At 43.2% G+C, this 24,713-nt stretch overlaps 1 protein-coding gene across 1 annotated transcript in view; it reads right to left on the bottom strand.

Annotated features, from left to right (window-relative positions):
* Nucleotides 1-942: 942 nt before the first annotated feature.
* GSKIP (GSK3B interacting protein) overlaps nt 943-24,713 on the bottom strand; it is a 25,072-nt gene continuing 1,301 nt past the window's right edge. Inside the window, exons 2-3 of the mRNA XM_006159964.3 lie at nt 8,976-9,234; nt 943-2,731 (exon numbers count right to left, since the gene is read on the bottom strand). Coding sequence (XP_006160026.1) covers nt 2,570-2,731; nt 8,976-9,233 — 420 coding nt within the window. The 5' untranslated portion in view covers nt 9,234 and the 3' untranslated portion in view covers nt 943-2,569. The remainder of the gene's footprint in view (nt 2,732-8,975; nt 9,235-24,713) is intronic.

Here is a 24,713-nt window from a genome sequence, read left to right as displayed (position 1 = left end):
TCCAGTAGTATGTGAGATGCCTCCTCACTGAATCCTTGCTAGTATTGTATTTAGGTAAGACATCACAAATTAGGTAAAATGGGTTCATTTCTTAAAAATTTCCCTTAAGAGATTTTTGCTATAGGGCACGTGTGCTGGCCAGAGATAGAAAGTGAGAAATCACCTCCCAGGAGGGATGACCACACCATAAACCCTTCTCCATTCTCCTCTCAGGATCTTGAGGATGCACTCACATGCACCCAGTGTGAGTTTTGTCAATGGGTCTGGGACTTGAACTGTGGTCGACTATGTGGGAGTACAATGATGTTAACCATTATGCCATCTGCTGGTCCCCATACTTTTTTAATCTCTAGATTAAAAAAGGAAATTTTGTGCCCACCTGAAAGATAAAGCAATCCCTCACCCACCATGGGGCATGGTCTTGTCACAACCCTTTTCCCTCTGCTCTCCATCCAGTCAGGATTTGGGGTATATGTGCACACGGCTGGTGTTTAAACTGCTGGGCAAGGCTCAAACCACGGTCAACCACTGAGATGTGGCTCCCTGAGCACAGGGCCTAACCACTGTGCAGGGAGGCTAGGCAAACTGTCCTTTCTTGAATCACTGGTAGAGCATCTTTGAAATGGTCACCGGATGTTTGTCTTTGAGTTGACCAGATTATTTGTACCCTGCTTTCTTTTTTCTTTCTTACTGATATACATGGGTTATTTATTTTGAAGCTTCCTCCCCCTTTTTCCTTTCGATGTGAAGTCAGGGTTTAATTTGTCTGGTTGAAGTCTTACAGCAATCTGGGTAAAACAGAGGTTGCGTACCCAGGCTCTCGCATATACCTATGTAGTTGTGCGAGCGTCCTTTCCTCTTGTTCCTCTTGCGTAGTAATAAAAAAGAGCAATTCCAGAATCAAAATGTAACACTGCAGAATTCAATAATGGAAGCAGCAGCTCTTAGAATCAGCCATTTATCTGCAAACGAACCATTTCAATGTTCAAACATACATTTTTCTTCATACTTAACTCAAAATGAGTCAACAGAATTTTATTCAAACTTTACAAATATCATTTACATTTAGCCTGAGAGTAAGCATGAGAAGTTCCCCCTGAAGTTAGACTTCGTTGCCCCAACAGGTAAGCATCTGAAAAGAAAGCTGAGAGTGAGCCTGCACTATCAGACAGAAGCAAAGCATGCCAGAGAAGTCCGAAAACGGGTTGTGATGCAGACTCGACTTTAATTTGCTCTTGCCACGTGACCTTTAGAGGCTGAAAGTACTTATCTTTAAATGATGATAAACAAAACTTGCCAATGAGAAACGGATGCAGGTGTGTGGAGATGTGGGATTTAGTGTGATGCTTCTACAGCAGTCGCTTTAGATGACTATTCAGAAAAACAACTCCCCAATCGTTACTGTTCAACATGTACTTGAACACATGCAGCAGCATGGTACAGTTTATCAGTATAAATATCAGTACCTGTAATAAAATAGAAAATACGGAGTATCCCTTTTTCAAATATGAAGTCTCTGAATGCTCCATTCATCCTTTGGCTTCAAACCCGGACAACACACTCATATCGCACGGCAGACGGAGCGCCGAGACGGAACACTGTACATCTGTTGGGGGGGGAAGGTGTACCGTGGGAATCCCAAAGCACTACAGTATAGAAAGTAAATGTTGAAGCAAAAATACTTTCTGAATATATATTGTACATTATGTAAACAAACATTCAGAATAAGAATCCAACACAGGCTAAATATTGTTTCCTAGGAAACCAGAATCTTCTTTTAAATCACACACACCGAAGATGCTTTCTCACTAAGAAAAAGAATGGAGCCTGTTCCTGTATTTGCTTCTGTGCTTAGATATCTTGGAAACGAGGAAATACATTCATTTGCTAACGGTTTTTGTCTTCTGCTTGGTTTGGCTGGCTGTTGCAAACGAGGAATACAGAACTATTTCATCCCTGTTCTTCACTTAATCTTAGCGAAGTAATATAGATTTAATTCATCTTTATCAGCCCATATTAGCAATATAGACAGGTTAAGTAAAGCAGCGAATTTCAAAATTTGTGCAGGGAAAACTAGTTGAAATTTGTTTCCAATAAGGCTAGTAGTTGGTAGTTAATTTCTACAAAGTCAGTCCAAGCTAGTAGTAAACCCCTGATTTAGCCAGCTGGAGCAGCAGGCTGAACCAGAGGCTGAAGTTAGGTAATTCTAATTCCTAGAGTACTGTGCAAATCTAGAGCTTCTTATGTAAAAGAGAGTGCTGGCAGCATTAAAGCCCTGTAGTAAGAGAATGAAATACTGAGTAGGTTTGAAATGCAAGAGTAGGAGATGCAGAAATTTGAATGTCTTAATGATGGTGTCGTAGCAATGGCCTCAGAATTCCCTTAACGAATCAGAAACCAGGACAATCCATTAATCAATGATTTCCGAGTCAAAAGTCTAAACTAGAAGTAAGTGATAAAGACACAAAACCAAAGATGCATTTTCCACTAAAACCATATGCAAGAATTTTAAGCTTTCTGTCAACATTCTGTACCAGCGCCTGCCCCCCTATGAAAGGAAGAAGCTTGGTCATGACTGTCCATCCCGTCTCAAGGCTTCCAGTCTTTGAAGGAGGGCGTTTCCAAATGCTTCCCGGTAGGCGGGGCTGAGAGAATCCAACAGGGAGTAGACCGTCTCATGGTAGGGCGTCTGTAAATGATCATCCACCTGGTCAAAAGCATAACCTACCACCTACGAGAGAAATGAAACAGGAGCACAGTTATTTTTTTACCATGCTATCCAAAAGCTAAGGATTTCCAAGGGCCATTCTCTAATGATATTATTTCCCAGGCCAGCAGATGGTGTAGTAGTTACATTGCTGGACTCCCACATAGCCGACCTTGGTTCAAATCCCAGTTCAGTGGCTTGAAAATCATGCTGGGCACATGTGCACATGCGCCCAAGATCCTGAGAGGAGAATGGAGGAGAAGGGACTGCGGTGTAGCCCTACCATCTGGGGAGTGATTTCTCATATTCCCTCTGTCTCTGTCTCTCTCTCTGGAGAGCACACGTGTCCTAAGGCAAAAACATCTTAAAAACGAAGAATATGCACATTTAAAATAAAGCCTTTAATGCCAAACTGTTTATAATATATAATGTGTAAAATACAGAAACACTACCAGAAAAATGGTTCCTATAAAATTCTTTTAAGATCAGGCCCCAGAGTGTAGTGGTTAAGCTCTGTGAAGGTGGATTCCCACACTGTCCACCAACCGTGGCTCATGTTCTGGCCCCAGTGACAATGCGGGAGTGTGAATGTGCTCAGGAATCTGATGGGATGGAGAAATGAATGAGAAACGATTATAGCATGATCAGGCCCTGCTGGGTGGTTCTCTTGTTCTCCCCACCCTTCTAGCAAGCACGTACACCCTCTGACATTAAATCAAAACGCAACTGTTTTCAAAATTAAAATTACTTAAATTTAAAAGGTTTGAGGGACCACCAGTTACCGTAATGGCTATATTGCTGAAATCCCATGTAGTCAACGGCGGTTCAAGTCTTGGACCCTGTGGCTTAAATTCACATTGGGTGCGTGTGCGTGTGTGCCCAAAATCCCGAGAGGAGAATGGAGGGGAAGGGACTGTGGCGTGGCCATCCCTCCGGGTGTGTGTGTGTGTGTGTGTGTGATTTCTTGCTTTCTGTCTCTCTGTTTCTCTTTGTCTCTCTGGTGAGCACATGTGCCCTGTAGCAAAAACCTCTCCAAAAAAAAAAAAAATTTTTTTTTGATCTGGATCAGCAGTTAGCGTAATGGCTATGTCACTGAACTCCCATTTAGTCGGCCATGGTTTGAGTCCCGGACCTGGTGGCTTAAACTCACGCCAGGTGCATGTGTGTGCGTGCCCAAGATCCTGAGAGGAGAACGGAGAAGAAGGGACTGCGGCGTGGCCATCGCCCCTGGGGGTGGTGATTTCTCGCTTTCTGTCTCTCTGTCTCTCTCTGTCTTTCTGGCAAGTGCATGCGCCCTATAGCAAAAACCTCTCAAAGAAAATAAATACAAATAAAAGGTTTGATCTACTCACTCCTGTCCCTAAAAGTATTTTAAAAAGTCACAGAAACAGTATTTCATTTTCATGTTCCAAAGCATACTTCTATTTTTTACTGTTTAAAGTTCACCATATATTGAGGGTCCACTACATTAAGGTACTATAATAGATACTATTAGTTCATATATTGTTTAATTGCTGGAGTGTGTGCACTCACCAGAGACATGGAGAGTCAAAGAGAGGGGAGGGGTATGGTCATGCTGCAGTCCTTCTCCATTTCTCCAACCTGTTGGTATTTTCGGCATGCAAGTGTGCACGTGCACACACACACGCAGGCGCACCAGCTGTCAGGTATTCTAACTGTGGTTGACCATGTGGGAGTAACCCTCAGGCTACTGTTGTGGCCCATAGTTCATAGTTTTATCTTTATTCAGTTTGCACTCCTTTCATAAAAAAATTTTAGAAATCATTCTTTTAAAAAAAAGAATTATTGGGATCAGCAGTTAGTGTAATGACTATGTCGCTGGACTCCCATGTAGTCGACTGCGATTCGAGTCCCAGACCCGGAGGCTTAAAACTCACACTGGGTGCGTGTGTGTGCGTGCCCAAGATCCCGAGAAGAGAATGGAGAAGGAATTGTAGTGTGGCCATCCCCCCTGGGGGTGATTTCTCACTTTCTGTCTCTCTCTCCCTGTCTGGCGAATGCACACGCCCTATGGCAAAAACCTCTCCAACAAAACAAAACAAAACACAGAATTATTTAACTTTATTTATTTATTTTAATTTGACCACAGAGGGACAGAGTGGGGAGTGGGAGTGAGAAAGCAAGCCACCAAGTCCAGGACTTGAACTGTGGTTGGCCACGTGGGAGTCCAGTGCCCTTAACCACCATGCCACCTGCTGGCCCCCGAAATCACTCTTAAAAGTTGTTTAACTTCAGTAATTAGTGGGTTTTTTTTTGTTTGTTTGTTGTTGTTGTTGTTTTGAGAGAGGTTTTTGCTATAGGGTACACACACTTGCCAGAGAGAGAGAGAGACAGAAAGCGAGAAATCACTCCCAACCACGCCGCAACCCTCTCTCCTCCATTCTCTTCTTGCAATCTTGGGCATGCACGCACACACTCCTGGTGTGAGTTTAAGCATTTAAGCCACTGGGTCCAGGACTTGAACCATGGTCAACTACATAGTCACATACATTACGCCAACTGTTGGTCCCCAGTAATTACTTTTAATAACGATCTAGCTTTGTAATTAGTAATCTGAAAGGCCACTTCACCTCATCCATTATTTATCTGACAAGGAACAAATGCTCTGCTCTGTGAGATAAAAGGAAACTCGGTTATTCTGGTTTTTTTTTTTTTTCTTTTCTTCCTAAAAACGGCTAAAACTTTTCTCTCTGTCAAGATTGTAAGATATATCCTGGGGGCTGGCAAGTGGCATGGTGGTTACAATTAAATAAATGATTCTTTAAAATAAAATATTAAAAAAAAAATCTTGGTTCACCAGCATAGTATAGGGTAAAATTAATTTTTGTTGACTTAAGTATATAAACAGCCTATATAAACCCTAACCTTTAATGACATCTATTAAAGTCATAGAAGATGCAAGTTTATACTAGGAATCAAAGCTGAACTTTTTTTTTTTTTTTTTATAAAAAAGGTTATTTCTACTTATTATTTTAAAATTTTTTATAGGGCACGTGAGCTCACCAGAGAGTGGCCGACAGACACACACATACACAGAGTGAGTGAGCAAGCCACCAGGCGCAGGATTCAAACTGCACTGGCTATGTGGGAGTTCAGTACTTTAACCACCATGCCTGAAGGCCCAAAGCTGAACTTCTTTTAACGAAGAGAGGCAGACACCTAAGTGAAATGAATGAAGCGTCTCTCTCACATCCCTGCTGTGACAGCGCTCGCTCTGTGCAGTACAGCTGTTGACCCCTCGTTCTCCTTTCTTTCTCTTTTAAAAACCTGCTATAGCGTGAGTGTGTTAGCTGAGGAGAGGAGGGAAGGAGGGAGAGAAAAAGCGAGAAAGCATCTCCTATGGGGGATGGCCATGCCACAATCCCTACTCCTCATTCTCTCAGGATTATGGGCACACATGAACATGTGTCAGGTATGTTTTATATTTTTTAATTATAAGGTTCATGTGTTCACTAGAGAGAGAGAGAGAGAGAGAGAGAGAGGAAGAACTTTGAAATTACCCCCCTCCCCCGAGGAAATGGCCATTCTGCAATCCCCTCTCCTCCATTCTTTTAGGATTTGGGTATACATAAATGTACCCAGTGTGTTTTACAAGTTGCTGGGTCCAGGACTCAAACCATGAAGTCGGCCCTGTGTGATTCAGCGCCTTAACCACCATGCCACCTGCTGGCCCCTCCTTTTGATTTCTAACTGGTGACATAGGGTACTTGCTCAATAAAGGCTAACTCAGTCAGAATGAAAAACAAGTATCTGAGTACCTACTATACCAAGTTTCTTATTTAATTTTTTTTTTTTTTTTTACTTTTGCCAGAGGGTATGTGTATTAGACAGAGACACACAAAGAAAGAGGGAGAAAGTACCCCCACAATGAGGTGTGGTCACATTGCAATCCCTTCTCCACTTCTCCATTCTGTGGGGATTTAGGGCATGCACACACACACACATGTGGCATGGTTTTTAAGGTGCTGGGGCCAGAATTTGAGCTATGCAGTTGGCCATGTGGGATTGGCTACCTTAATCTCTACATAGGGCTGGCCCTAGGTTTTAAGCTTATTTATTTCTTCCATGAGAAAAGAGAGACAGAACCCTCCACCTTTGCAACAGGGATCCTAATGCCAGATCTACCCTGGTTTCAGTCAGCTCTGGATCATGGGTATGGGCATGTCTGGTGAAGCAGGAGACCCTGGAACATGGAAACCCCCGTGTGGTCGGCCTCCCCGAGCGTCATGTTCTACTGTTAGGCCACCACCTGGCCCCAACATGCCTGGTTTGACACCATGGATCCAGACTTTTCTGTCATTTATTCATATGGCTGTCCCCACAATTCTTTTTAGTTTTTGAATTCCTAGGTTATAAAGAAACAAGGACTCAGAAAGAATGACTCAAACAAGACTGCTCAAATTCACATGAGACTTCTGACTCTGGTCAAGGCCCCTCTATCTACTTCACCACGGCCACCTTAGAACTGTAAGGTAAGAGGATGACTTTACCTGGGGTCACTTATCTTTACTGCTGATTTGCCCATTTCTGTTTAAAATCCACTTCTCCACACCATACACGTTTAGTAAAAATGTAGGACTTTGTGAAGGGGTGCACAAAAGCTAGTTAATTCAGATACTACTGGGAAAGCTAAACCACTCTCCACAGGGTGTGTGTGGTCACCTGAGAGAGAGAGAGACGGACAGACAGACACAGATAGGGAAAGTGAGAAATCACCACCCAGAGGGGATGGCCATGCCAGTCCCTTCGACTCCTGTCTCCTGTCAGAATTTTGGACATGCACGTATAAGTGCCCGGCGTGGTTCTCAAGTCACTGGGTTCAGAACTTGAACTGTGCAGCTGGGCATGTGAGATGCAGCACCTTAACCTCCATGCCACCTGCTGGCCCCACAAGGCTCACTTTAAGAAAAATGAATCCAGTGACCTACATAGGAGTTCAGGTATTTGTGTAACCTAACGCTATGTGGCGTTCTTCCATGCTACACTTGGCCCTCTGCCTTATGATAATGTGCAACTCTTCTTAACAGGTATGGAACCCAGAAAAACCCCAGACGTTTGACCGAGATTGAAGATGAGCTGATTAGTAAGGTTAAAATTAAATTTTAGATATTCTAATCTCTACCTCTTTGTTAAGAAGATCAAAGATCTGAATAATCTTTTTTTTAATGAAAAGTTACTCTCATGCGATGCTATCTACTGTCCTGAACACACGATTCTGGTTTAGATGATGGGAGAGGTCAACCCGCCCACCACTCGTCATAAAGAGATACTGGTAGTGAAGGGCCAGTAGGATGCTCTTGGAAATCTGGGGGCAGAATGTTCTGCTCTGACTTAATTCTAACCTGAGAGCCAGAGAGCAGTGGAGTCAAGTATGCTGCTTCAGTGGGAGGGACATTTATCAGGGGTGGACAAAGATCCTCTCAGCACAATGACTATAAATCCTATTCGATGCAGAGAATGCATAATATGGTGGATACATTTAACTACTGATAAAAAAAGAATTGTTTTGAGACTGTTGACTAAAACAAACTAATACCCTGTCAACTGTGTTTTTCTTTCTCAAAAAATTCAATTTTCTCCAAGCTGATCAAAAGACTTTAAAATTAACAAAAATTATGAGAAAAACTCTTTGCTTAGAAAATTTCGGAAGCTGTGCTGGCTCTATGACCTGATGTTTACAGGATCTGGATCTTACGTGGCCGACCATGTAGTCTGAAACCTGGTCTCAACGGCTTGAACACATGCCAGGCGTGCGTGCGTGCGTGTGTGTGTGTGTGCGCACGCACACATGCGCGCACATGCCTCAAGTCCCGACAGAGTGGGGAAATGGAGGAGAAGGCGTGGTGGTGTGACTTTGCCCCACTGGGGGTTGCTTTCTCCCCTCACTCCCTTTCTCTGGCAAGTGCCTATGCCCTTTGATAACAACAAAAAAAAGACTAGAAGCTACTGAAGTGCCTGGTTCTCATTTATTACTGCACTATGCCTCTTGCTCCCCTCCTTTTCTATAGTGGTAAATATATAAATAATAATATGCTTTATAAAAAGAAGAGTTAGTGGGCCAGCAGGTGGTATGGTAGTTAAGGCACTGAACTCCCACATGGCTGACTGCAGTTCGAATCCCAGACCTGGTGGTTTGCCCTCTTACTTCCCTTCTCTCTCTCTGTATCTCTCTGGTGGGCATACATGCTCTATGCAAATTAAAATAAAGTGAAATAATTCTTTAACAATAACCAGGGAAGTGAATTACCTTAAGCCCCGCCTCAGTGAGCTCCAGGCAGTACCTGTTCCGCTCCTTTGTTTCCACGTTGATATAGGCCACATCGTCTGCGCAGCGCAGGGTCTTCGAGACAAACATAGTGTTGACCGCAAAGAGCACATCGTTTACGACTGCTTCCGCTTCTAGCCGCATGTCTTTCATATCAGTCCCTTCGAAACCATTAAGCTCTGAACCTTCTTCGAATCCTGACATACTGCTTAGCTCCATGGGATTACAGTCTGTTTCCATTCTGCAGAAAAGCAGATACAAAATTTGTTTATAAGGCATATACAGTACTGTTTATGAGCTATGCCTGATGATTGCTACTTAGTATACAACACTAACTAGTGAACAATATTTAGGGAAAATGTCTAAAACCATTTCCAGTAGCTTTTCACAGCAAAATTACAGACATGCATGGATTTTCAAAGAATCTTATCCCCTTATCTATCCTGAAAAGGTCAGCTCCCAAATTGATAGGTTTTAGAATGTTATCGTTTAGCTTCTGCAACTGATGCCTTAGCAAAAATCCTAATGCACTTATTTTTAAATGTGTAATTAATTCTCTACATTGCTGAGTCAAAGGATGTGCTCATTCAAACGTTCAATAGATGAAGGCTGGACTGGACCGATTTATACTCCACCTATAAAATGTGAGGGACTGTATTTTACATTCTTTCCAATCCTTTTTTTTTTTTTTAAGGTTTTGCTATAGGGTGTGTGCACTCTCCAGAGAGAGAAGGAAAGTGAGCAATCACCCAAAGGATCGGCCCCCAATCTTTCTAATTTCTGCCAATTTGAGATAAAGGAGGATAGTTCACGGCTGTTGGAAAAGTTATGACGTGTTTTCCTACGCAAAAATGTGTCCAGTCTTTTCCAACGACCCAATGTTTCCTTGACTAAACATCTTTTTTGACGTTTATAAACTATTCATAGTTCCAAGATCTTACAGTTGTAAAGGGCAGAAACAAATAAATCCAGGTTGGGGTCAGCAGGTGGCATGGAGGTTAAGGCGGCTGAATCCCATATAGGTGACTGTGCGGTTCAAGTCCTGAACCCAGTGGACTGAAAGCTGCGGGGCACCCCCGTGTATGTGCCCAACATCTCAGAAAAGGAAAGGGAGAAGGGGCTGTGGCACGGCTCTCCTCCCTGGGGAGTGATTGCTCACTTTCCTTCTCTTTTTCTCTCCATTGATCACATGCTCCCTATCATAACCGAACAGAAAAGTAAATAAACCCGGGGTGTCTGAAATCAAAATTCAAGTCCTTACTACCACAGTACACTCCCTCTTCGTGCCTTTTATGACTTCTAGATTTGGGATTTGCTTAAGAATGTCTTCCCTATTCCATGATTACATTTAAAAGTTCCCATTCTATCTGTATTTAACTCAATCACCTGCAATTTATTGTGTGTAGTTTCATTCTCCAAATGGGTAGCAGGCTGTCTCACAGCAATTACTAAATAACTCATCTCTCCACTCCTTATCTGTACTGGCCCAAGTACCATATTTTGAAAAATATTATTCCTTATGCTAACTTGGTTGAATATTCCTACAAGACTGCTATGCCGTCCCAGCTTTTCTTCTGTGACTGGGGTTAGAATTTTTCTCTTGGCAGTGAGTTGATGGAATGTGAAATGTACCAGTGAGAAAAGTTAATGAATGTGAAGCTGCTTTGAATGTAGAAAAGGTTTTATGGAATAAGACACTGCATTTTAAAAAAAAATGTATTGAACTTTATTATTTTCCAGTTTGATTGGAAAGAGAGAGAAAGAGGGGGGAAAAGAGAGAAAGCAAGCCACCAGGTCCAGGACTAGAACCATAGTCGGCCATGTGGGAGTCCAGAACCCTTAACCACCATGGCACCTGCTAGCCCCAGAGACTGCACTATTTACCAGGCAGGATCTAAAGGGAAGAAGTACATTTTTCAGATAAGGATGAGGTACCCATTATCCTAAATGCAGCATGCCTCTTCTTTCCTTCATATATTTAATAAATATTGGTTTCCTATCTACTTAAGTTCTGTGGTGAGGTCTATTCCCCATACCCCACCATGATGGGAGCTAGATAACATTAGTAATAAACTCAGTTTCAAAAAAGAAAAAAAAAACCCACCTTAACAACTTTGGCGTATTCTTTTTTTTTTTTTTTTTTTTTTAAAGATTTTTTTGCCATAGGGTGCGTGCACTCACTAGACAAAGGGCAAATGAAAAATCACCCCCTAGGGGGATGGCTACTTGCAATCCCTTCTCCTTCATTGTCCTCCCGGGATTTTGGACGGACACACACACACACACAAGTCTAGCATGAGTTTCAAGCTACCAGGTCCAGGATTCAAACTGCTGTCAAACACATGGGAGCCCAGTGCCCTAATCACCATGACACCTGCTGCCCCCAACTCTGACAACTGTATGAACATTTATTTATTGGTCCTTTATTAATGACTAAATGCCTACATGTAAAAGGGGGGAGGGGGAACCAACAGTTAGCATAGTGGCTATGTTGCTGGACTCCCACGTAGTCGACCGTGGTTCACGTCCTGGACCCGGTGGCTAAAAACTCACGCCGGGCGCACGTGCGTACGTGCCCAAGATCCCGACAGGAGAATGGAGGAGAAGGGATTGTGGCGTGACCATCCCCCCTGGGGGGTGATTTCTCGTTTTCTGTCTCTGTGTCTCTCTCTGTCTGGCGAGCGCACGTGCCCTACAGCAAAAAAAACCTCTCCAAAAAAAAAAAGAAAGAAAAAGAAAGAAAGGGGGGGGGGAGGGAGACAGAGACAGATCGACACCCTCCTCAGGGTCAGGTCCTACTGTGGTTCCCCACTCCAGTCAGTCCTCTAACTGGTGGAATCTGGGGCATTTACGTGTGGGCATGGCACATGTCAGGCCGAATGGGCTGAGGATTTCAATCCCAGTCTCTATGTGGGGTCTGGCTTCCCCGTGCTGCACCATGGAGCCCACCCTGAAAGTTCACTTGGACCATCTGTGTATTAAACTTTACACTGCATCTCTTTTTCTGAAGTTACTAACTTGTATTCTTTTTATTTATTTTTTTTTTAAGAGGTTTTTGCTATAGGGCGTGTGCGCTCACTGGAGAGAGACAGACAGAAAGCGAGAAATCACCCCCCCTAGGGGGGATGACCACACTGCAATCCCCTCGCCTCCATTCTCCTCTCAGGATTTTGGGCACACACACACACACACGTGCCCTATGTGTGTTTTAAGCCACCAGGTCCGGGACTCGAACTGTGGTCGACTACATGGGAATCCAGTGACATAGCCATTATGCTAACTGCTGGTCCCATGAAGCTACTAACTTGTATTCTATTCCTGCTCTATTTGAAATTCTTTAAGTCAGCGGTTTCTTAACCTTGGCTGCTCATTAGGATCACCTGGGAGAGTTAATAAACTACAGATGAATTAACCCCACCACAAATGGAAGTTAAATCTCTGGGAGGCAGGTATTTTTTCAGAGCTGTTGTGATTCTACTGTGTAGCCTCTGATCTAAATGATGAGGAAAGATCTTAAAGAGCTAGAGATCTACACCTGCATTTCATTTACACATTATAAAAGTCAAAACTATGGGACCAGCAGTTACTGTAATGGCTATGTCGCTGGACTCCCATGTAGTCAACCGCGGTTCGAGTCCCGGACCCAGTGGCTTAGACTCACGCTGGGCGCATGTGCATGCGTGCCCAAGATCCTGAGAGAAGGGACTGCAGCATGGCCATCCCACCTGGGGGGTGATTTCTCACTTTTTGTCTCTCTGTCTCTGTCTTTCTGGTGAGCGCATGCACCCTACAGCAAAAACCTCTACAAAAAAAAAAAAAAAAAGAAAAAAAGTCAAAACTATGTGCTAAAGGCAATTTATGGTAAACTATGTAAAACAATTTTGAAAAATGACACAGCAAATGTATAAATAATGTATTCCTCTAATCCAATTTCTTTCTTTTTAAAACAATTTTTGCTAGAGGGCATGTGTGCTTGTTGGAGAGAACGAGTAAGCAGGAAAGCATCCAACATGGAAAATGGTCATGCCATGGGCCCTTCACCTTCCTCCTTTTGGGATTTTGGGCATATGTGCACAAGTGCATACACACACACACGCGCGTATAAACACACACACCCAGCATGTTTCTCTGGGTCCAGGACCCAAAATGTGTAGTTAGCCATGTGGGATCCACTCGCCTTAAGCCACAGGCTATCTTTCAGCTCTTAATTGTCAGAGGTTTCATGCACTCACCAGAGATGGAGAGACAGGATAGAGAGGGGAAGGGAAGGGAGAAAGAATCCCCCAAGGGGGTTGGTCTCTCTGCAACCCTTTCTCCAACCTGTCAGGATTTTGGGCATGCAAACACATGTGGCTGGTGTTTTTCAAGCTGCCAGGGCTGGGATTAAAATCATGGTGGGCCAGATGAAATCCAGCTCCCTTAACCACTAGGTCAGCCCTCTCCAATTGTTTTTCAACTAATGATATTAATACACTTAAAGGTCCTTTATCTTGTCTCCCACAGCACTTCATAGTATTAGCCACTTGCTACTAACAATAAATGAAGGTGATTAATTACCAATTATTGCTCAAGTTTGTCAGGTAACTAAAACCTAAAATTAATTTACTAAATATGAAAATACATGGTTTTCTGAAAGTGTCTACCTTACTTTAAAAGTAATCAATACAGGGACCTGCAGATGGCATAACGGTTATGTTGCTGGCCTCCCACGTAGTTGACTGTGGTTTGCATCAGGCCCAGTCTCTTAAAACTCTCACTGGGAGCATGTGCATGTGAGCGTGTCCAAGCTCCTGAGAGGAGAACGAAAGAGAAGGGACTGCTGTGTGACCATTCCCCCAGAGGGTGATTTTTTGCTTTCTGTCTGTCTGTCTCTCTGTTCAGTGAGCACAAGTACCCTATAGCAAAGCAAAGCAAAACAAAACAAAACAAAAACTCCTCTCAAAAAAATAAAAGAATTATATTGCTTAACATTATACTTCATTTTATATATATATAAGACATGAACCCATTTCATTTTTTTTACAAAGTGTATAGATTTTGAAATATGGCTGACCACTATAAATCTCTTAATGTCGTAAGTATCAAACATCTTTGGGCAAACCAGTGGTGTGGTGGTCAAGGCAGCTGGATCCCACATGGCTGACTTCACAGTTTGAATCCCGGACCTGCAGCTTGAGAACCATGCCAGGTGCATGTGTGTGTGCGTGCCTGGGTGTGTGCCCAAATCCTGAGAGGAAAACGGAAAAGGGCTGTGGTGTGGTCATCCTGATTTCTCACTCTTCCATCTCTGTCTCTTTCTAGCAAGCATACACATCCTGCAACAACAGCAACAACAAAATAAAATTTAAAAAAATATTTTTTTGCTTTAGTCATCAAGACCCTTAATTATGTCAGAAAAATAATTGCATAAAAAAGGTGTTTATATAAGAAAGTCTGACAGTTTACAAAAAGCTGTTTGTTTTAACAAGAGTCTAATTCCTTGCAATGAGGACCTAATGAGGAGGGAAAGATGATCCAGCACAGGAATGGAAGACATCCTCACAAGTTGCAAAGCGGGCTCTGAGCTGCTGCCGTGCAAAAGCCAGCACTAAGCTGCCTGGTTCACATTTTTTTCTTTGTTTTTGACTCAACTTATTTTTAAAAGATTCTATTATGTTTTAGAATTCTGCCAGAGGACATATGTGCTTGGAGAGAGAGTGCGAAAGAGAGATGAAAGTGAGAAATCACTTCCCATGGCGAATGATAGTCATGCCGTAATCTCTTCTCCATTTCTCCCTCCTTTTGGGATTTTGGTCACACACACTTCCAGTGTGTTTCTCAGGTTGCTGAGTCCAGGACTCGAACCATACGATCCAGCCACCTTAACCACCATGCCATGGGCTGGTCTGCAATTGATTTTTTAATGGTTATACCAGCTCTTGATTATTAATACTCTTTCCTCTGCCTACTACCACCCACATTTCCCAAGGAGAATAATAATGCTCCTCTCTCAACTTAGTAAAGTAACTAAGCAATTGGGCTCAGTTTGTTCAGGACAGACCGACTCCAACCCGCAGCCCCAGTCTGTCCTTAACTAATCAATACACAGAACTCTTCCTGGCATATTCATCCAAACAGGTCAGTCACGGTACCCAGCCCCAGTGGCTTCTGGTAACTGTCTCACGATGGGGGACACTCATCTAAGGATGACACTGACAGTGGGAAAGAATGGAGCCAAGAAATTCATGAAGAATTGCAGCCTGGGCCCATTTTTGGTTTTCCAACCTTGCACTTTTCAGTTACTGAAGCTGGTATCACTGAAGCTCATTATTTCACTGGCAACAGAAAGCATCCCAATTTAGGAGTCTACGTGGATAAGCAGCAGGAACTGATCCAGCTTTGTAACAGCCTTATGGAGTTTACCTTTACAAGTCTATTCATTAATGAGGTTTAGAAAATGGAACCTGGTAACGTTATGAATATTTTGGTGCCTGTCAAGGACATGGTGCCTGGTAACAGCTTTGTGGAATCTGAAAATCAATGCGTATCTGCATTAGGTCCCCACTGCTGCTCTAGCAAATCAGCACTAAGTGGCTCAAAGCAGCACCCATGCATTCTCTCACGGTTCTGGAAGGGGAGATGGCCGCAATCAGGTGTGTCAAGGTCGCTTGCTCCGGAGGCTGCAGGGAGGTCAGCTTTCCTGCCTGGTCTAGCCTGTACTGGCCACCTGAGTTTGACTCCTGCCCCCTTCCCTCTCTTCAAATCTCATCACGCCAACCTCGGGTTCCCTGGTCACATCTACTTTCTCTGACCTTTGACATCTAGTGTGTCCTTATTATAAGGACCCTGTGATTACACTGGAGCCCCAAGTGCCCAACCTGGGATGACTTCCTGTCTCAAGGTTCCTGCCAGGATCTCACTGGTAACGTGCCTTTGGCCATACAGGAAACACTCCGGCTGGTTCTGGGAATCAGGACACGGACACCCGTGGGGCCATCCTTCTGTCTACCATGGTGCTAACCACCTACAGTGGGAAATGCATTGGAGGGAAATGCCGTTTCTACCCTGCCTTTTTTAGGAGCATCATAATTTACTTTTATTTTTTTTCCTCCATTTTTTCTCTTAATTGCCAGAGGGCAGGTATGCTCACTAGACAGAAGAGAGGGAGTGCACCCCTCAGGGAGAGGGAGGGGGAAAGCGCCCTGCAGTGGAGCTGTCCCAGTGTGGTCCCTTCTTCACTTCCCCATCCTACTGGGATTTTAGGTGTGCATACACATGTGCCTAGAATACTTCTTGAGCTGCCGGGCTGGGATTCCAGCGGCGTAGTCAGCCATGAAGGATCAGGCTACTTGAATCTAGCTACCCTGAGATCCATGTTTTCAATCTAAAAAAAAAAAAAAAAAAATGTACTTTGATGCTACTCCGAAGACTTTTAGTCCTTCAAAATTCAGTCTGACAAAACTATTTCAGGATTCTGCATCTGCTCTCAAGATGGATTTAATCACTATGTCGTCCTCGGCATCACCTGCACTGGTCCTGGCGTTCTCACCATACCTCGCTGGACAGCTGTCTGTACTGCCACAGCCCACGAGGGCGGAGCCCGTGCTGTCTCCCCCCAGTACAATGCCTGGCACAGAACAGGTCGTCACTATTTCCTGAATGAATAAACCACAGAAAAACGTCTAACTCTGCTTCTCACGTTGTGGCCTCAGCTCTGTGACAAGGATATACAAAGGCACAGAATAAACTTGGTAGATATTCTTGAAACAGACATCACTGTAATAATATCAGTACTATGGTATATGAACATGATGCAAAACTTTCTAGAATAAAAAACCCACAAAAATGTTTGGAAGTCTCTTTAGGTGACATTCTACGCCTCTAGGGTTCCTGTGCCTCTGCAAGGAATATTTGAGTCAGAATCTGAATGAAACTAAGTGTGAGAACTATCGCACTAACCCAAGGAATGAGTTCAAAAGGATGGCCACTCCAGGCACCGTTTCTGGCGGCATAACCAGCAGAGGCGGGAGCTGGTAGACGGAAATTAGCAACATTCAGAAATGAGCAAAGCTAAAACCTAATTTAATACCTTTATTTTTTTGACTGCATAACCTTTGACCTGTTTTCAATAGCTCTGAGATGTGTGTGTGTGTATAATTTATATAACATTCTTATTTTCGGGACCAACATACGGCATGGTGGTTAAGATGCTGGACACTCCCATATGGCTGACCACGGTTCAGGCCCCAGACCTGGTGGCTTGCTTTCTTACTTTCTTTCTCTTTCTCTCTCTCTCTGGTCAAATTAAGATAAATGAATGAATAAATAAAATAAATTATTCTTAAAAAATATTCTTATTTTCATTTATTATTATTTTTAGTTTTGTTATAGGGCATGTGTGCTTGCTGGAGAGAAGGGGAGTGGGGGAGAAATCCCCCTCCAGGGAGATAGCCATGCCACAGTCTCTTCTCTTGGGATTTTGGGGATGCATGCACATGTACCCAGCGTGTTGCTTCAAGCCACCAGGTCTGGGACTCAATTTACCACTTAGCCATGTAGGATCCAGCCACCTTAACCTGCTTGCCACCTGCTGGCCCTGAGACTTAGATATTCTGAAATAAAAGATTTTAAACCAGAATTATTTGTAGTATTGCAAAGTATTTACACTTAAGAACAGCCTTTCCCCGTTTCCACGCCAACTTACAACATTACTCTGCACTCTACTATGGCAGTGACAGACACACACAGCTAGTAATCACAAACTGCGACAACGGCATTGTGCTTCTGTTACTAGGGAGGGTTCTCAGGGTGAAGAAATATCCAGTGCGATACTAGAAGTTTTAAAAACTGTAAATAAGCAGCACCATGACAACCCTGTGAACTTTTCTTTTTTTTGGAGAGGTTTTTTGCTATAGGGCGCGTGCGCTTGCCAGACAGAGAGACAGAAAGCGAGAAATCACCCCCCAGGGGGGATGGCTATGCCGCAATCCCTTTTCCTCCATTCTTCTCTCGGGATCTTGGGCACACATGCACATGCGCCCGGCGTGAGTTTTAAGCCACCGGGTCCGGGATGTGAACCACGGTTGACTACGTGGGAGTCCAGCGACATAGCCATTACACTAACTGCTGGTCCCAACCCTGTGAACTTTTCCTTCCAAACCAGGAATGGCAAATGAGCTTCTAAGAAAAGATCCTCAAAAACTGAATGTTTAAAAATGAGAATCCAGGGGCCGGCAGGTGGCATAATGGTTGAGGTGCTGTACTCCCAGATTACCAACTCCATGGTTCGACTCCCAGACCTGGTGTCTTGAAACTCATGCCTGGAGAGTGTGCATGCGTGCCCGAAATTCCAAGAGGAGAATAAAGAAGGCACCATGATGTGGCTATCAACTCCTGGGGGGTGATTTCTGACTTTCTCTTTCTCTCTCCAGCAAGAATATTTGTCCTATAGCAAAAATCTCTCTCAAGAAAAAAAAAAAAAAAACCAAAAAGCAAAAGACGAACACAAAACACAACCAAACAAAACAGCCTTTTGGCAGGAACCGCCATCTTCCAGTAATTCACCGAAATGGTGAGTGGAAAGCGGAGAGGCACCCGATATATGCTCTCTGGACCTTTTAGAAAACACAGAGTGGTTCCTTTGGCAACATGCAGGCAAATCTACAAGAAAGGTAATATCGTAGACATTAAGGGAATGGGTACTTTCAAAAAGGAATGCCCCACAAATGTGACCATGGCAAAACTGGAAGAGTCTACAATGTTACCCAGCATGCTGTTGGCATTGTTGTATACAAACAAGTTAAGGGCAAGATTCTTGCCGAGAGAATGAATGTGCATATTGAGCAAATTAAGCATTTTAGGAGCAGAAATTGCTAAAATGTGTGAAGGAAAATAACCAGAAAAAGAAGGAAGCCAAGACAAAGGTACCTGGCTTCAAATAAAGTGCTAGCCTGCTCCACCCAGAGCAGCACACTTTGTGAGAACCCACGGAAAGGAACCTGAGCTTCTGGAACCTATTACCTATGAATTCATAGCACGATGGGTGTTAAAAATAAACTATGGTCTAAAACAAAACAAACATGTGATTCTCAATCCAGGGATTCATTTCTTTCTATATAATCCTTTAGGAAATGAGGATTATTTGGAGCTACATTTAAACAAAAAGATATAAAATAGAAAGTCTCTTTGCTTTTCTTTTGAACTCCAAGTTGGTTCTGTATCAGATTCTGAGCAATGTTCTGTTGCCAGCACCCTTCAAAAACTGCATCACTTAGTACAGTCTCCATAACGATTCCTTGTAGCATCATACATAAATGACTTAAAACTCCGCTCTTCTCCATCTGTTGGTATACTCTTGGGGCTGTTAGAGTTTCTGGAGGATCCATGACTGATTATACAGATACTGATTACTAATCCCTTTATCCCCTACTTATTCTCCTAGACTTTGTATTGTTGCGTCACAAATTCACAGCATCAAAGAGCTGGAAAAACTGAGCAGAGGTCGACTTTGTCCTTGATGACAAAGAAGCAGGCACAGAGAGTCATACATCTGCCTGACAAAAGAAGAGTGCCAGGAAGATTTCAAGAGCAATACACAGATGAACAATATTCACTCTGGAAGTCTGACTTCTCAGCTGACATTACAACAGCCAGCGGGGAGCTGGAGAGCACTACCTTAATCATGATTGCTTTTATCTGAATCATACACTACCATCTGGAAAATCCTTTCAACGTGGGCAACAGGCCGGTGTGGTGGCTAAGGAGCTCTGGAGCAGACTGATCCGGGCTAGAATCTCGCTTGCCACTTTCACTCTGTCACATATCCCTCCTCTCTGAAATGAGGCTAACGGCAGTATCCAGTTAAATTGCTACTGAGAGAACCAATTGAGTGAATATACAGGAAGTGCTTAGAATGGTGCTGGGTACCAAGATAAGCTCAAGAAATATTAATTACATGATAAAAATAAAGTACTTAAAAAATATCTTGAAAGAAGGGAATGCGGACCCTGAAACTGAGCCCACTCAACTCCGAGTTCAATGCTCTTTGCATTGGGAAGGGGGGCACCTGCTGCTCCTGAGAGTGAGCTGTGAGCCGTGGAACCTGGGAGCCCTCAGGCCCAAGTATTTACAAAAGGTCAGCATCTCATTGTCTTGTCTTTTCTGTCATATGTTAACAAGGATTTTTTTGAAGGATGACATGACTCATTTAGCCTCTGGTACATAGCTTCTAAGCTGTCTCTTCAAACTCCTTGATATATTTAAGAAGCTGACACTCTTTGGTTGGTGAATTATTTTTATCCACATCAGTTAATCCCAGGTGTTAACATTTTGTAAGTGATTTGTCTTTAATAAAACAGCGCTGTGACTTGAGGAGTTTGTATGCTGTTGAGCTAACAGTGTCGTAATGACAGTGCCGATGCCTTAACATTTACATTATATTTCTCCTAGAAGGCAACACACTGAATACTTTGAAAGGAGTATGTTTATTTTTGCAAACTCTTCAATTTTTATTTTCCTTTCTGATATTCAATGTGTGAAATTGCAGACAACCTATGGATTGCTTGAATATAATTCTATTGCAAAGGAAACCACTTATTTAACAGTTAATGAAAAGAAATCCAAATTGTACCAATTCATCAATAGTTCAAACCTCCCAGGTCTAATTTCCTCCCAGATAAGACTGAAGCTTTTACTCTTTTTTTTGTTTGTTTGTTTGGGCTATAGGCCATGTGTGCTTGTGGGAGGAAGGAGGAGAGAAAGTGAGAAATCACTCCACAGGGGGGATGGCCAACCCGCACCCCCCCCATTCTCTTCTTGGGATTTTGGGCATGTACTCATGCATGTATACACACATACTGCACACACACACACACACACACTGTGATTCTCAGGCTGCCAGTCCAGAACTTAAACCGAAGTTGGCCATGTAGGATCCACACCACCTGGAGTCTACAATGTTACCCAGCATGCTGTTGGCATTGTTGTATACAAACAAGTTAAGGGCAAGATTCTTGCCGAGAGAATGAATGTGCATATTGAGCAAATTAAGCATTTTAGGAGCAGAAATTGCTAAAATGTGTGAAGGAAAATAACCAGAAAAAGAAGGAAGCCAAGACAAAGGTACCTGGCTTCAAATAAAGTGCTAGCCTGCTCCACCCAGAGCAGCACACTTTGTGAGAACCCACGGAAAGGAACCTGAGCTTCTGGAACCTATTACCTATGAATTCATAGCACGATGGGTGTTAAAAATAAACTATGGTCTAAAACAAAACAAACAAGAAACCAAGAATCCAGGGATTCATTTCTTTCTATATAATCCTTTAGGAAATGAGGATTATTTGGAGCTACATTTAAACAAAAAGATATAAAATAGAAAGTCTCTTTGCTTTTCTTTTGAACTCCAAGTTGGTTCTGTATCAGATTCTGAGCAATGTTCTGTTGCCAGCACCCTTCAAAAACTGCATCACTTAGTACAGTCTCCATAACGATTCCTTGTAGCATCATACATAAATGACTTAAAACTCCGCTCTTCTCCATCTGTTGGTATACTCTTGGGGCTGTTAGAGTTTCTGGAGGATCCATGACTGATTATACAGATACTGATTACTAATCCCTTTATCCCCTACTTATTCTCCTAGACTTTGTATTGTTGCGTCACAAATTCACAGCATCAAAGAGCTGGAAAAACTGAGCAGAGGTCGACTTTGTCCTTGATGACAAAGAAGCAGGCACAGAGAGTCATACATCTGCCTGACAAAAGAAGAGTGCCAGGAAGATTTCAAGAGCAATACACAGATGAACAATATTCACTCTGGAAGTCTGACTTCTCAGCTGACATTACAACAGCCAGCGGGGAGCTGGAGAGCACTACCTTAATCATGATTGCTTTTATCTGAATCATACACTACCATCTGGAAAATCCTTTCAACGTGGGCAACAGGCCGGTGTGGTGGCTAAGGAGCTCTGGAGCAGACTGATCCGGGCTAGAATCTCGCTTGCCACTTTCACTCTGTCACATATCCCTCCTCTCTGAAATGAGGCTAACGGCAGTATCCAGTTAAATTGCTACTGAGAGAACCAATTGAGTGAATATACAGGAAGTGCTTAGAATGGTGCTGGGTACCAAGATAAGCTCAAGAAATATTAATTACATGATAAAAATAAAGTACTTAAAAAATATCTTGAAAGAAGGGAATGCGGACCCTGAAACTGAGCCCACTCAACTCCGAGTTCAATGCTCTTTGCATTGGGAAGGGGGGCACCTGCTGCTCCTGAGAGTGAGCTGTGAGCCGTGGAACCTGGGAGCCCTCAGGCCCAAGTATTTACAAAAGGTCAGCATCTCATTGTCTTGTCTTTTCTGTCATATGTTAACAAGGATTTTTTTGAAGGATGACATGACTCATTTAGCCTCTGGTACATAGCTTCTAAGCTGTCTCTTCAAACTCCTTGATATATTTAAGAAGCTGACACTCTTTGGTTGGTGAATTATTTTTATCCACATCAGTTAATCCCAGGTGTTAACATTTTGTAAGTGATTTGTCTTTAATAAAACAGCGCTGTGACTTGAGGAGTTTGTATGCTGTTGAGCTAACAGTGTCGTAATGACAGTGCCGATGCCTTAACATTTACATTATATTTCTCCTAGAAGGCAACACACTGAATACTTTGAAAGGAGTATGTTTATTTTTGCAAACTCTTCAATTTTTATTTTCCTTTCTGATATTCAATGTGTGAAATTGCAGACAACCTATGGATTGCTTGAATATAATTCTATTGCAAAGGAAACCACTTATTTAACAGTTAATGAAAAGAAATCCAAATTGTACCAATTCATCAATAGTTCAAACCTCCCAGGTCTAATTTCCTCCCAGATAAGACTGAAGCTTTTACTCTTTTTTTTGTTTGTTTGTTTGGGCTATAGGCCATGTGTGCTTGTGGGAGGAAGGAGGAGAGAAAGTGAGAAATCACTCCACAGGGGGGATGGCCAACCCGCACCCCCCCCATTCTCTTCTTGGGATTTTGGGCATGTACTCATGCATGTATACACACATACTGCACACACACACACACACACACTGTGATTCTCAGGCTGCCAGTCCAGAACTTAAACCGAAGTTGGCCATGTAGGATCCATACCACCTGCCGGTCTGCAGCTTTGACTTTTCATAGTACTTTGTTTATATTCTTTTTATGTCAGGTATTACATTTATTATTTGCAAACATGTCTTATCACCTTCAAACCATAGTCATAATCTAATTGCCTTACTCATTTTCAGCACTACTGCTGTTTTCCAAGCACGGCTGTCACTGTCTGCCTGGATTTCTGTAGTATCCTCCTAAACGGTTTTCACCTTTGCCTCTCCCGCCCCACACCAGTCTACTATCAACAGAACAGAGAGTGATCCTGTAAACATTTAGGTTCCATTATGTCACTCCTCTCCTCAGCCTATTTCACCAGAGTAAAAGCTGAAGTCCATGTGATGGCCTAAGGCGTGTGCACGCTTGCTCTCTTTTTGGGAGAGGTGTTTGCTATAGGATGTGTGCGCTCGCCAGAAAGACAGAGAGAGACAGAGAGACAGAAAGCGAGAAATCACCCCCCCAGGGGGGATGGCCATACTGCAATCCCTTCTCCATTCTCCTCTAGGGATCTTGGACATGCACACACATGCACCCGACGTGAGTTTAGGCTACCGGGTCTGGGACTCGAATGGTGGTCAGCTACATGGGAGTCCAGCAACATAGCTATTATGCCAACTGCTGGTCCCTGAGGCTCTATATAGATCTGCTCCCCCTGCCCTCCCCACCCTTAGCTTCCATCCTTCCCTTCACTCCCTCTGGATGTTCCCTGAACTCACCACCGTGCTCCTATGACAGGGACTTTACACCCGCTCCTCCTGCACAAAGAACAACCCTTCTGAGTATCCATGTGCTGTGCTTCCCAGCTTCCCCCAAGACTTTGCTAAAATGTCATCTTTTAAAATGAGAGACCCCCTCTTGCTAGCCCATGTAAAAAAGGCAGATCTTCCTCTTTCTCCCATCTCGATTCTTTGTAGCCTGCTTCATTTTTTCCCTTATAGCACCTATCACAACGGCACCTTATTGATTAGGTTATCATCTGCTTCCTCTCCCTTCAACAAAACCTAACCTCCAGGAAAGGACTTAGCTGTTCATTGCTATTTCCCCAGCACCTAGAATATCTCTGGGACAGAGCAAGTAGGCACTAAATATTTACTAAATATACGAACGGGTCTTCCATCCTAGAACATAAGCTCCTGGAAGGTTCTGCCTCATTCTTCTTCACATTTTTTACATCACCAACTGTGGTGACTTTCATTAAATGGATCCTTCCAGACACAGCACAAGGGAATGGAAGTTACTGAGAACGTGTGGGGTAAGTCTACACTGGAGGCCACACTGGTTCTAACATGAAAAGGTGGCTGTGGAAACAGTAAACACTTTTCCATCTACTAACATTTCTGCACTATGGAAGTATTTTTAAGGCGTTCACGAAATGGGTATCAAGATAGCGTTTACTTGCTTAAATCGTGATTTAACCAAATTCACTATTTTTAACTGCACACTTGTATGACTCAGGACTCTTGGTTCGTGCCCTGCTCGTGTTATTTAATCTTCCTAATGACGCTTGCACAGAAAATACACTCGCACTTGGCCAAGGAGGCAGCCTAGGCTCGGAGAGGGCAGTGGCCGGGTCAAGCTGGCTCGGCTGGGGGGGGTTCCAAC

This window comes from Tupaia chinensis, unplaced genomic scaffold, assembly GCF_000334495.1.
Source record: "Tupaia chinensis unplaced genomic scaffold, TupChi_1.0 Scaffold000671_1, whole genome shotgun sequence".
NCBI lineage: Eukaryota > Metazoa > Chordata > Mammalia > Scandentia > Tupaiidae > Tupaia > Tupaia belangeri.
The sequence above is the reverse complement of the archived record's forward strand: the minus strand, read 5'-3'. Positions and strand labels throughout refer to the sequence as shown.